The sequence below is a fragment of the Carya illinoinensis genome, chromosome 3 (assembly GCF_018687715.1).
Source record: "Carya illinoinensis cultivar Pawnee chromosome 3, C.illinoinensisPawnee_v1, whole genome shotgun sequence".
NCBI classification, from domain to species: Eukaryota; Viridiplantae; Streptophyta; class Magnoliopsida; order Fagales; family Juglandaceae; genus Carya; species Carya illinoinensis.
The window spans coordinates 27,332,964-27,347,607 of NC_056754.1; the positions used below are offsets into that span (position 1 = coordinate 27,332,964).

The 14,644-nt window shown below is 35.6% G+C and overlaps 1 protein-coding gene across 1 annotated transcript; it reads right to left on the reverse strand.

The window, feature by feature from the left end:
* Nucleotides 1-9,234: 9,234 nt before the first annotated feature.
* On the reverse strand, nucleotides 9,235-10,076 carry LOC122304003. Its single transcript, XM_043116014.1, has one exon. The coding sequence runs from the start codon at nucleotides 9,939-9,941 to the stop codon at nucleotides 9,396-9,398; it is 546 nt and encodes a 181-aa protein (XP_042971948.1). The 5' UTR covers nucleotides 9,942-10,076; the 3' UTR covers nucleotides 9,235-9,395.
* Between the last annotated feature and the right edge of the window lie 4,568 nt (nucleotides 10,077-14,644).

Genomic DNA, 14,644 nt, shown 5'->3' on the forward strand with positions numbered 1-14,644 from the left:
GTTTTCCACTTTCACCTCTGGCAGACAAACAAGGACATAAAAATGACCTCTCTTCGTGAGAGTAACATTTCTCCTGTGTGAATATGGAGTTCCACCTCAATTTGCTTGTTTGTTTGATTTTAGATAAAGTGATGCCGGGTAGCAAGTACGTAGGGTCAAAGTACTGACATGTACGTGATGCTGCCCCTCTGAAAAATCTTCATCGTTTATTATTATATTTACATTGATATGTCTTATTGAGTTAATATAACTCGACACATCATTAAATTTATGAAAAATAATTGTAAAAATGATTGTATATGTATTTTCGCTATACATCTAAGTACAGATCTGGGTATGGCCAGGTACCCGCACTCACACCTGGATCAATGGTGCTATTCCGGATACCTAAATTGTCCATGTTAATTCAATATATATAGTAGATGGATTTGAATCCTAGACCTGACTGTGTGGAGAAAATATTCATTTGCTAATTGAGGCGAACCTAAACGACATTATTATAAGGTATATAACCATGTAATTTAGAGGTTCTTTAGAGTGTACATCACTTTGATATCCTTAAATCTTATTGGGGCCAATAGGTCTTAAAGAGTGGAAAAAGACTTCATAGATGACAAACAGCCATAAACTATAGTATGGCAGGACGACATTTGAAAAGCTACATAACATCCAATCTCTAAGGCACCCGGGTCCTACTCTTTATGAAAGGGAAACGTAACAGATGCCTTACAAGTAACCAAAGCTCCAAGATTACTCAAAAGAAAGAGATGAGAAGATCAAGAGATCAGGATGACCAACACGTGACAAATCATCAAGGGATGGATCCTAGGATAAATATGAATATGACCGCAATTGAAGCCTTATATATTCAACTGGTTTATTAGTACATTTTCCCGATGCCAAGAGTTGTCCACTGCTCCTCATATGAACCCAGTAAGAAAGAAGACAAAGCTTGGTTGATAGATTCCGGCAGATGATAGTTTCGATGTTTGAGTTAGATAGGAGATTTTTCAGTAAAATGATTAGACCCATTTACCTCGTAATTTGAGGTTGTTGTAGTAAATAGGGGTGAACAGGAACTGGCCAGTCCCACAATTGCCGAAAAAGACGAGTTGTAGGATTCAATAACTGGCCAAAACCAGTGAAGAACTGGTCGGTCGATGGTATAAATTTAGTAAAACTGACGTCGACTAGTTTGGTTCCAATTCAATCAGGTTTGAACTGTCTGGCCAGCTAATATACTATATATTTTTTTAATATTATTGATACAAAACAATACCGTCATTTTGCATTAAAACGTGTGAGAAACAAAAAAAAAAAGAACGACGTCTTTTGGTTAAAAGTTAGGGTTAACCCCCCCTTTTTCTTCCAGCGAACACCTTCAGTCCTCACTCCTTCTCACTCTCAGCCCTCTCACTTCTCAGTTCTCATCTCACTTAACAAAATCCTTGCACCTCATCAAACTGACCCAATCTCAGACTTTAGGTATCTCAATTCTCACTTCTGGGTTAGGATTTCGATTCTCATCTCACTGTGCCAACTCTAGTATTCTACTTCTCACTTCTCATCTCAACCTCCCAACGAATCCCCACAACTTTCAGGGCAAACTCTCTCAACCTCGAGCCTCCCATTTAGTCCCAGCTGCCAACTAACCCCCACGGCTTTTAGGGCATAGCCAACGCCTCTTAAAAACACTATGACCGAACAAAGAATTCTTTGTTACATACATGAAAATATTTATTTGAGATGCTAATTTTCAAATTACTCGATCATCTTGATGTTTTGTGTATAGATATTATAAAATTTTTTGAGCAAATTTTTGGGACTGTGAATAGTCATCTGAGTGCTATTCCCGAATTCTCACGGTGGTTTTTCTTAATAGGTTAGATTTAATATTTATTTTACATGAAAAAAATTATTATTGTTAATTTATGATATTTTTAATTGTGTTTGTTAAGATCAAGCGCTTACCACTAGGCCAAAGGCGATCGCTGGCCAGAGTGTGCAGCTGGCAAGGCCTCAAGACCCCGGCTCCCCACAAAGATTTAATCTATCCCCTAGATCGCACTCCTTGTGTCTAGTAGGACTTGAACCTGAGCACCCCTCAAGGGCCTTAGGTCTATCCCCCCACATTACCATCTCTACTAACAAGCAATCGCTTTTAGCAGAGGTGCAACTTTATTTCCTTATACACATTGGTAGTGCAAAGGCCCAAATCTATATGTGTTGCAAACAGACACTAGGGGTTTAGCAGTGCACACAAGGTGGGCTGGTGGGTTCGACTGTCAAGCACCGATAGACTCCCATAATTCTAGCAAGTCCCTAAGGGAGATCGTTGGATCCCATAATCCAACAATCTCCCCCCCCCCCCCCCCCCCAAAAGATACCCAAGGGACTCGAACCCGTGACCTTGCTTTGATACCACTTGTTAGGATCAAGTGCTTACCACTAGGCCAAAAGCAATCGCTGGCCGGAGTGTGTAGCTGGCAAGGCCTCGAACCCCCGGCTCCCCACAAGGATTTAATCTATTCCCAAGCACGCACTCCCTATGTTTAGTGGGACTCGAACTTGGGCACCCCCTCAAGGGCCTTACGTTTATTCCCCTACGTTACCATATCTACTAACAAGCAATCGCTTTTAGAAAAGACGCAAATTTATTTCCTTATACACTTTGGCAGTGCAAAGCCTTATATCTATATGTGATGTGGGTGGGCATGAGGGGTGTCGTAGTGCACACAAGGTGCACTAGCGGGTTAGGCTATCAAGCACCAATAGACTCCCATAAGTCTAGCGAGTTCCTAAGAGAGATCATTGGATCCCATAATCTAACAATGTTGTAAAAAATAAAAATAGTTTGATATAAACAGAGGAAAGATGAATGAACTAAAATCTATATTAGAGTCTTAGACTTATGATGTTTGCCACGTTGCAAACTAGCTGCTGTGTAATTATAATTTATTGTGTTACGCAATATGTATAATGTACATGTAATATATATATATATATATATTTATAAATTAGATGGATTATTTGTTGACTCAGATTGATGTTGATTCAAATGAACTAATCATTAATTTGGGAGATGACTTGAGAGAGACTCAAACATCAAAACCCCTTAGTGCCTCTACTAGTAGTACTTGTCATTACCTAAGAATGGAAAGGGAATGATCCATTGATTGTATGAGACCATTTTACAAAGGTTGAGGGTTGTCATGTAAATGATCTGAAGGCTAAATATAATTATTGTGAAGAGCTTCGTAGTAGAATCAGGTAATGTTTTTGTTGCCCAGATGACTAACACAAGAGGGGGGTGAATTGAGTTGTATTAAAAAAATAACAATTATAAATCAAATATATAATATAAAATATAAACAAAATATGAAATAACAATAAATATAAAGAGTAAGGGTAAGAGAGAAGCAAACTCAGTATGTTAACGAGGTATTGTAACATCAATTGTGACCCTAACTCGAAGATATTCTCCCCAAGCCATCTCACCTTTTTCCACATCTACTTCCTCTACCAGTCCAATTTTTTCACCAACTAGATTATCAACGTACTCATTTCTAGCCCTTAGAGGAAAATCATAAAGGTAGATCCTGTGCCTTAGAAATCTAAAGTTCATGGACTTGCAGGCTGCCATCAACTTCCATCTTCAGCACCAAGTGTTTGTCAAAAGACCAAGGGCTTGCACGAACCACCCTTTCTTTTTCACAAGAATATTCAAACTCTGTTAAGAATAGAGTGGAGGTGAGATCTCTAAACCGAACACCATGGACTGCATGCCATGCCTTCTTCATTGTGATCATAAACACCTCTCAGTTATAATGTATATCAGTGAGAAGAGACATAATCAAACACTTGCTGCCACTCCAGATCGTATCATCCAATTTATCCAACTCAACCACCACTTTTTCATTCTCTTGATCTGTTAAAGACAATCGCTTATACAAATCATGTAGGTTGTCAGCCTTCCTAATAATGGAGTGAAACAGAAATTTCACTCCAAGAACCCACACAAAAGACTGCACTAGGCAGTAGACACCCCTCCACTCGTTGCCAGAGAGAGGAACACATTTTCTAAAACCCAAAATTAAAAAAATAAAGAAAAAGAAAATTGCATCTAGTAGATTGTCTGATATGCCAGTGAACAATCAATAGTGCTGTGAAGGTGCGTGGGAATCATGCACCACTGCTCATGCAAGGACATTTGTTGGATCTGCAAGATACAAGGCCGCTGATCCCATTTTTGCCGTGCATGGTAGTGGTACACGCTCTATGATAAGGCAGCATGTAGATCTCAAGTGTCATATAGGCCGAGCGTGAGTCTCACGTGCTACTCAAATGGACGCAATTATTTTATAAGTTAATAGATTTGCAGCTGAGGAGTCTTGTGGAGCTGCACATGACGGTCAAAGGTGGTCAAAAATTAGTAAATCAGCCCATCTCCATGTTATTTTAGGAAAACAAAAGAAAAGACCGAAAAAAAAAACTGAAGGACAATGTTGAATGTAATGAAGGCAAAGAGGGGATGAGGTGTCAAAGCTCCCACCCGATGCTAGATGGCAAATGGAGGATCTTAGGAGATGAGTTTTGGGAGAACTTTTGAGAAGGAGAGAGAACTTTGGATAGGAGTTTTATGTGGTACTTGCCTTTGTGAGTCGTTATAATGCCTCGAGCCTTGTAATTAATAACTTCGTTCCTGACCATCTTCTCTTGGTCACCCTTGCATGTGTTACTCGTCTATGCTCAACAAACCTCCATTTTGTTCACCTTTTCATAGTAAATGTTGTCCCCTCTTAATTCAATTGTGTTACACTTTGCCTACTTCATTCACCTAATTTTTGTCCTTGCTTTGCCTGCTCTTATTTTGTTCACTTGTTCTTGCAATCGCTTTGTTCTCATAGGTCTTGTTAGTTTAGTTTAGTCGTTTCGTCTCGACTCAAGTTGCTCTCATTGTTTCTTTTTATTCATTGTACTCATGTTGGTCTTGCTTTCCTAGCACTTTCTTGCGTAGCACTTGCTCGTATGTCTTGTTCGAGCTATCCACCTCGATGAGCTTAACACAATTCCCAACAAGAAGAAGAGGATGAAGAGTTCTTCTACGTAGCAGCTCTACATCACACACAAGTTGATGTGAGTTTTTATTTTTTATATTTTTTTTTCTCTTAACATGTGTGTGGTTGTACTAGGGTTGTTGAGTGGAATTTTTTTAATAGAAAAGAGATGGAGAAGAGGAGGAGAGACAATGAGAGACTTTGAAGGCTATATCTTTTACTATTTTCAATTGTGATTGAATACAGAGCATAGATCCATATTACATGGATATGAATAGTATATCTATTCACATGCTTTCTGTGTTAAATTTGCCAAAATGGGTGATATCTAAATTGGAGAAATTATTTTCTGATTTCCTTTGGAATTCATCGATGGAAAATAAAAAAAGGAAATGGATAGCATGGAAAAAATATATGTTTTCCAGTTGAGGAGGGGGGGCTTGGTATTCCAAATCTTTATGACGTTAAAGGGTCATTGATGATGAAATTTGCTTGGAGATTGATTCAAGGGGGATCCATGTGGGCCATATTTTTTACTACTAAATATATTGGTAATTCTCATTTGTATTTAGTGATGCATTTAAGTAGAGGTTCCAGATTTTGGAAGGGTGTAATGGCTTTAATGCCAAAAGTGATATCTAATTCAAAGTGGCTTATTCGGGAAGGAAAATGCAATTTTTGGATGGATAATTGGTTAGGAAATGGTCCTTTAAAGAATTCAATTCTTGTAGTACGAGATTTGAATTTGAAAGTTGAATATGTGTTTGAGGCTTCAGGGCTAAAATTATAGTAGTTGTAGCACTTGATTCCGGATGAGATGATTCAAAGTATCATTGAGTCAAAAATTTATATTCGGCAGGACTATGATATTTGCGTATGGAAGCATACGGTTGATGGCAAATTTACCACAAAATCAGCTTGGGAATTGATTTGACAGAAGAGAAATTTTTCCCTGGAAAAATGGCTATGGCAAAATGGGATATCAAGGAAGATGTCTTTTTTCTTATGGAGAGCTAAGAGAAGGGCTATTCTGATGGATGATATTATTCGAAACTTAGGCATTCCGATGGTATCAAGATGTGAATGTTGCGTGAATCCTCAAACGGAGACCTTGCATCATATTTTATGTGAGGGAGAAGGAGCTCAAAAGGTATGGTCTTTCTTTACTAAATCTTGTAATATTAATATTTCACATATCCGGAATTGGAAAGGCATGTTAAATATTTGGTGGCAAAGGGCGTCTTTGAAGTCACAGGTGGGTTGGCTTAAAGGTTTCCTTCCTATTATTATTTTTTAGGATCTATGGAAAGCTATATGTGCAACTCGAATGGAAGGTTTTAAATTTAAACCTGAAAATGTGATTAGGGAGGTTAAAGTGGGGTTGAGGAATATTTCTAGCAATATGAAGTTATTTCGACACATGGGTGGAAATGATAAGGTGATTCTGGAAAGTTTATCTTGTCCGATTTTACCTATTGTTAAGAAAAGGCCATTGTTAATTTTGTGGATGAAGCTAGTGAGAGGAAGATTAAAGTTGAATGTGGATGGTGGATGTTGTGATAATCCGGGGGCCTCAGGAGGTGGGGGAATTATTCGGGATTCGAATGGAGATGTGATTGCTGGTTTCTCTCATTCTTATGGTCATGCCACTAACACTATTGCTAAATGTAAAGCTGTATTGAATGGCCTTCGTTTGTGTAAACAACTGAATTTGAGGGATATTTTGTTATTATTTAGTGGTTGGGGTTGGGGGTGTGTAAATACTGGTTTCTTTGGGATTATTGGGAAGAGATTAAAGTATTAGCATTTGATTTGAATATTCGGTTTAGGCACATTTTTAGAGAAGCAAATATGGCAGCAGACTTTTTGGCAAAACATGAGATAAGAGGCATGATCTTAGATTTTTCTGGTTTGGGATCATTTCAAGATTATTTTCGTGGTCTTATTTGCATAGATAAATTGGGTATTCCTTATATTAGATATTCATTTTTATGGTGTTTTCTTGGTGGGTAGTTTATTTTTTAAGAGATGTAAAGTGGTTCTCTGGAAAGGTTGGTTTATTGAGATTTATTTTCGATACCTAAGATTCATTGTTACCATAGTATTCTCCTGTCATAAGTGAGGATTTTTTAATAAATTTGGGACGGGGCTGCTATGTGGGTGGCTATCGGCTCCTAAAAAAAAGGATTCTCTATAGCCATTAATGTGGCCACCGAATGGGCTATTTTATTTTATTTTATTTTATTTTTTCCTTTTTTCATACATTTATTTTATATTTTTAAATATTTAAAAAGAATCCCAACATCATTTAAAAATATTTCCTTAATTAATAAGTAAAAAATTAAATAAATAAATAAATAAATAAATAAAGAATTGGTGACCAACATTGGTGGCTTTTGTTTGTGGGACTAGCATTATCCAAGTAAATATCTTAATCATAATTAAAATCAAATATCTTGATTCAATAATTATGAAAATCAAATTAGGATAATAATCAAATCAAATTCTTGGTTTATTATTATCTCCAACATCTTCCTAAAAGTTATGGTGGAGAGCTTTGAAATATTGAGTTTGAGATTTGAGTGTAGTCTTCATATCCGTTTTTCGATCACTGATGAAATGATGGAAGTTGCGTTAGTGATGAAGTGATTGTTAAACATCAAATCTAGAGATATGGCTGACAATAGGTTGATAGGGCTAACAATAGACTGAAAAATTAAGTTAATAATGAGCTAAATAAAATCTTGGTCAACTATAGAGCCAAAATTAAAAGGCTAAAAATGGGTATAGGACTTTAAGCAATATTCACAACAGATGAAAACCTATTAAAAAAAAAAAAAGGCTCACGTCTACTAAAAATACTCTTAGGGCATGCAGATTCCATGAGAGGTATATCTAGCAAAACAACTTCTAAAAAAATAGTCTACAGGATTGAGTTTGGCGTTAGACATTAAAAGTTTTGATATTATGACAGAAAATAAAATACTATAGAAATGGAGATGAAGAGGACAAGCGGGGGATTGGGGGGGGGGGGGGGGGGGGGGGGAGAGAGAGAGAGAGAGACTTTTGTGCTACATTTTTACTAGAGTCATTGTTTTTTTTTTTTCATATCATTTTTTAATACTTTTAAATATTTAAAAAAATTATAATAATATTAAATAATTTTTTCTTAATCACTAAAGAAAAGAAAAAAAAAACTAGGAGAGAGATCCCGGTTCGGGACTCCTAACTTTATTCTTTTTACCATCATTAACTGTGATTGAATACAAGACACATGTTTCTATTTGTAGAAAAATTACGTAAATGTGAGATAAGGTAAATATCTTGAATCAAACCACTTGATTTAATAATTATGAGGCTTAAATCACTTAATTTGATAATTAAGAAAAACCAAATTAGGATAATAATTATGAAATTAAATCCTTGACTTGATATTATTTGAAGTTTATGCCAAAGTTTTCATTTTTACATGGTTTATGGCTGCAGCTTTCATTTTTCAGAGCTTAAAAACACGTCTTAATATATTCGGTTGACCGACATGGTAAAGGCATGGAGATACTTGGGCTTTGCAATGTTGGGACATAGATTATGTAAAGAGGGAAGCTTTGTAGCTGCTCACGTTTTAGCCAGCAAGGAGGCTTTACTTTTGGAGCACGACATTGTGTGCACAGCCACATAGGATATTCGGAATTGTATTCAGCCTATTGTATTAGCTGAACTTTTGCACGAAGATTAATAAAAGTTCATTATTGCTTGATTACCAAACAATCAAAAGGGCAGAAAATGCATTTAATCGTTATGATTTGTCATGCTCCCGCAAAATTGATCTCCATATGATAGAATTTTTAGAGCGAAAATTGCTTTGACTGGTCGTTATCACTGAAGCTGCGGTTTTCTTCATTGTTTTCGTGATGTGGGTTGCTTCCTTTTATGATAAATTTTCATTGAAATATACCTTTTGAGTTAATTGCTAAAACTGGCAAGAACAGATAAGACATTGGAGAACATTTTCTTGGGCAGAACACGTACAATTTACACCACTAGCAAGCAAAGGATACACAAAAAAAAAAAAAAAAAAAAAAAAAAAAAAAAAAAAAAAAAAAAAAAAAGAAGAAGAAGAAGAAGAAGAAGAAGAAAAGAAAAGAAAAGAGGAGGAAGAAGAAGAAGAACTCAGGAATCAGTGAAAAAAATAAATTACATTAGAATTAACAAATCTAGCACAACTGTAAACAACAACATATGTCAGGTTTCAAGGTATTGCCCAAAATATGGGAAACTTTACCAAATCCCCTCAGCAAAAACCCATCCCACCCAGAAAATCAAACACCAAAACCCTTCTTACCTCTTCACTAAATCTCCCTCACTATTCCTCTTGACAAGTGCAAAGTAACCCAAAACAGCACAAACAGCGGCCACAACATTCCCTTCCTTCAACAAGATCTTGACCACAAAGCCAACAATTTCCCTAGTAATCTTCCTCCCTTCCACAACCAAAGCCGTCCTGGGCTTCCCAAAGAAGGTGAGTAAAACCATAATTGTGATCCATGTCACCAAAGTGGCAGGAACCAACACTGCAAGGGCTGCAACCATTGAAAGCACCCCAAAAACAGCCCCAAGAAGCACAGAGGCATAGAGGGCAGGCCATCTAGAAGCTGAGGAAGACTGCTGGGCTTGTAATTTGTACCAAGAAAGTATGGATTTGAGGGAATTCCAGGACGAAGTTAAAAGCATGGCATATACGGTAACAAAAATACATACCCATGTTCTCCTTTTGCTCATAACCCTAAGAAGTAAGACGTACGATGATGATGAAAAGGATGAGGATGATGCCTGTCTTGGTGAAGTGGGTATGGTTTCTTGGTCTTCTTCCATGTAGTCTGCCATTGAAACAGCTTGATCTTACCTCCAAATCTTCTCAACAACAAAGTCTGCTCTCTGCGGTTTCCTGTATTTTCTTTATTTATTGTGTTTTGGGTAGTGGGTACACTCTGTGTCGGCCTCTGGAATGGGGAAAAAGTAGATATTATGAAGATTAATTTACAAAAAAAATAAGAGAGAATCTCACGCGCGAGAGATGATGTCTGGTTTGAAGTTTCTTTTTGGTCCTCTCGGGCAGTTCATAATATTCATTGGAGCCTGTTGACGACAATTTTTGACATCATTCGCAAATTCGTTACCGAAATGATGTAAAATAATGAATTAGAATAGAGCTTATGATAAATTCAACATAAATTTAATTTGACTTAAGTTGTTTAACTCGTTAGTGTCACTTATCTGTTTCTTCATACATCATTTTTATAATATATTATTATGTTGGTAATCCTCACAATTAAGGATGTAAACGAGATAAATTTGAACTATTAATCATAATACCTTTATATACATATTATATTTATATATATTAATCATATATTCATATTCATAAGGAGTCAAGAAGTACGTAAGGTATTAGGAATATGATTTCCTCCTATCTTTTTACATATTTAAGATATTCTCATTATAAACTCAAAATAAGGTTTTAAGAATTAATTAATATAAAGTTATTCAAGTTTACACAAGTCAAATTAAGTTTAATATGAGATATATTGTTTAATAATCAATAATAATTTATATTTATAAATAACTATTTTTGTTGATGTGTAAAAAATCACACAACAGGTTGGAATGGAAGAAAAATTCATTTACGACCCGCTATGATGATTCGAGTCTTGATCGGTGTGGTCTGGTGCTCCCAGTGGTGCTTCGATGTGGCTGTACGATGTCGGTGTGTATATCCTTGGCGATATATAAAAAATAAATGCATAAAAACTAAGAGATTGAGACACAAAGATTATATAGCTCGGCATAATATCTACCTCCACAAGCGTTTGGTAAGAAGAAATCCACTATAATGTCTTGTTTACAATCTCTCATAACCTCTCATTTTACATTATACAATAGAGATATTGAATATATTTACTGGAGAATACCCTCTAGTTGAAACTCCCATTCGAGAGGTTAAAGAAGAAGTCAGAGTCCACAAGTCGTCTGACCACTTGCTTTTTATCTAACTCTCTTTTCGAGTGTACCTCAATAGTGGTGAGGGACGTCCACTTTACGTGTTTGACCACCTCTCAATTTCTCACTTTCTCCTGACACTCCTCATTTACCTTATGATAGATTCACTCATTTATGCATTCTTATCTCTCATTTCTCTCTTCTCTTTTGTCTATTAGAAATGATCTGGTGGACTAGTCTCGATCTTGGACCTAGATATTTTATCTTCTTCATGTTTAGTAAACGAAATGAGTTAAATTCTAATTTGACTGCGTCCATCTCAAATTTCTTGATAAGCAATCTTATTAATTTATAGTCATACTCATAATACCCATGATACAAGCTTTCAAGAAGGCCTGAGAACTCGAAAATAAATTCCTCATGAGTTTTTACATACAAATATTAATGAAACAAAATAAATATGGTTACATCTTATAACAAGGAATTCCAAAGTTAATGTGTTTTTAATTTTTTTCCCAGAAAATCACTAGTATTTTATATTAGATAATGCTAGGGAGATCGAGAATGGTGTCTCTCACATTGTACCGATAAGTGTAAATGTACTTTTATTTTAATTTTTTTATTTTTATTTCAACCATTTTTTATATATCTTTAAACATTTTTTTAAAAAAATATTAATTCACTAATAATTACTTTCTTAATCATTAAGTAAATAAAAAAACAATCGATCACTCTTAATTGTAAACATTCTCAGTTCAAATAGTTTTTTCCTTTTATACTTGTAAAATAATTGGGATTATTTTTTCAGGAGTGAATGTTTTATAGCATTATCAATGGCTTATTATACAAGAAATGTAAAGTATTTGAAAAATTGCTCAAAACAGGAGTTTTTATCTAATTATGTAAAAGGAAATCTAAAATACAATTTGCTACAATAATCCGCTACATATAACGGATTCTATTCATCTTGTAAATATTGTTTTATTACTTATATTTCATTTCCTCTTTTATTTTCTTTTACTTTGATTTTCATCATGGAATGAAATTATTTTGATTGTTCATCATTTAAAATACTTCTATTTCATTTTCTTCTAAAAAAACATCTTAGAAATATTTTGGTTTCTTATTTGATATATATATTTTTATTTTGTGTATATAAGACTGAATTATATTATATTATATATCAAAATATATTGTAAATATAAAATAATATATGAATTTTACAAATTTATTAATAGAAAAGAAATATTTAAAAAATAAAAAATATTCTTTAAATAATATGAAAAAAAATATATATTAATGTATACCATATTGTAAAACAAAATAAGTATATAAATTAATAAAAAAATGAAATTTAATGATATATTTTAAAGATAATAAAGGAATGTTTTTTCCTTCCGAACCTAGGAATGATCATCCCTACACGGAATGTCATTTCCTGCCCTCTATTGGAATGTGAGTGGAGAAAGCCACGCGCGTAGGAGGAAGTTGGTGCAGATTGCGAGAGTTCTCGAATTATAAAGCCGGATCGGGTCTCGGTTAAGGAAAACTGGACCCACCCGGTTCGAATACTTTCTCCATTGTGACCGGTAGTAGAACACGTGTCAATATCTAGTAGTTCACAATTGGTACAGAGAACCGGACAAAAGCAAAACCCAGCAAACTGCCGTCCTCGAGAAGAACGACAGCTTGGGCTCTTTCTTTCAAACCTCAGCTTTTGTTTATTTTTGGGCTTTAGTTTTTGGAGTGTGGAAGTGACCAAAGCATATTCATTCAGTTATCGGCCTTTGCACCACAAGTCTAATCCGGAGAGCCTCTTCTTTTGCACCTTTTGGTCTTCTTTTACACCTTTGCAGATTCTTGTGAAATTCCATTGCACACCAACTTTGTCCTTGTTCTTTTTTTTTTTCTTTGTTTTGGGTATTATTATTATTATGAAAAATGCTGGATACAAGCGGCACGCATAGCCGCGGCGCAAGCGGTGACTAGGTGAAAAATAAAATAGTTCATTTTTATCTTTTAGATAAAACACATCATTTTGGTTCAGGTAAACTCCCATTCTCCCTCCCTCATCTTTCAGTCTCACTCCCTTCGAAGTCTCTCTCCCTTCGAAGAACTTGTTCCTTTTTTCTGAATCCTTCGCTCCCTCCCTCTCTCCCTAAGCTTTCCTCAGACTTGTCCTCCATTTTTAACAAAATCGAAAAGAAAAAAAGTGATGAGAATGCTATTATGAGAGCTTACTGTGTACTAAAACGACCATAGTTTTGGATTTGGGAGTTCTGAAAGCTAAACAACATTAACCAACGGACTGCTTTAGCATCAACAAAAACAAGCAATAAACGGAAATGGGTTTGGCCAAAATCGTGAAATGAGTTTTTGAGAAATTATCAAAATCGGTTTGGGAGAAATTTGCTAGTCTTGAAATCCAGTGTTTTTCTTCTTTTTCAGATGAAATATAAGAAATGGGTTTGGTTTTCATGGGGAAGAAATGCATTTTTCTTCTTTTCCAGATGAAATCTAAGAAATGGGTTTGGTTTTCGGGGGGGGGGGGGGGGGAATCATTTTTCTTCTTGTTCTCACAACGTTTTTTTCTGAGTTTTTAGAGAAACATGATTAAAGTGGTTTTCGAAGGTACATGGCCTGCTTTTTGCATTTTTATTTCTTTTTGTTTTTTTTTTCCTTACTTAAGTTGATAGTAGATACTGCTACGTCTTTCCGTTTACATGCCGCTTGCATAGTTGCGCTTGTACCTAGCAGAACTGTATTATTATTATGGGAAAAGCCCAAAATGGGTCGGTAATACCTATTTTCACATAAGCCAATAGGATTGCAACATGTATGAAATGTATTTTTCTTCTAATGAATCTTATCTCTCGGAATCAACTCTATCCCTCTCCTCTCTCCCCTCCCGATTCTTTGCTCTTCCTCTCCCCTCCCTTCCTGATTCTCCTCTCCCACATAGCAATTCTCTGCGAGTTGCATATAGAGAGGCAATAATATGGTTCTTGATCGGAGGAGAACTTGAAAGCTGGTGGTCCAAGATCATGAGTATTAAGAACGTGTTTCATACTACCAACCACATGGATGACTTGTAATGAACAAAGGGGAGGTACTGGTTGACCTGGAGACACTCCAATACTAGAGTCAGAATAATAATATGAGTATAAGTGTATGTAAAAGATGAAATAAATCAAGTTCAGAATTTGTTACCTCCTATAGGCTATTTATAGAGGTTATTTCCTTAGAATGATAGAAGTCTAATTAGCCTTGTGAACCCTTTTCCTCTTAGGAGTTTAAGAATCTCCTATTAGGAATCTGAGTCTCTTTTCTCGTAGAAGTCTGAATCAACCTACCCTTTCTCTTCTTGATTTTATCTATTAACTAAATTATAGGTTGTAGCTTGATTACTAGAGAGTACAAATATCTCTTCCAATTACCTCGCTAATTTTTTGTGCTGGCACATGGAAAATTAAGTATTTTGCATTCCCTATACCTACCTTTTACCCTGCTGGCTTGTGAGCGCTTGCTTGCTTTTGTTTTCCCCTACCCTGCTGAGGGCCCATGAGCATCTCTACACTCTTGTGAAGCCT

Coding starts and splice junctions, on each gene's coding strand:
- LOC122304003 (XM_043116014.1), bottom strand. CDS start 9,941: ATGGCAGACTACATGGAAGAAGACCAAGAAACCATACCCACTTCACCA.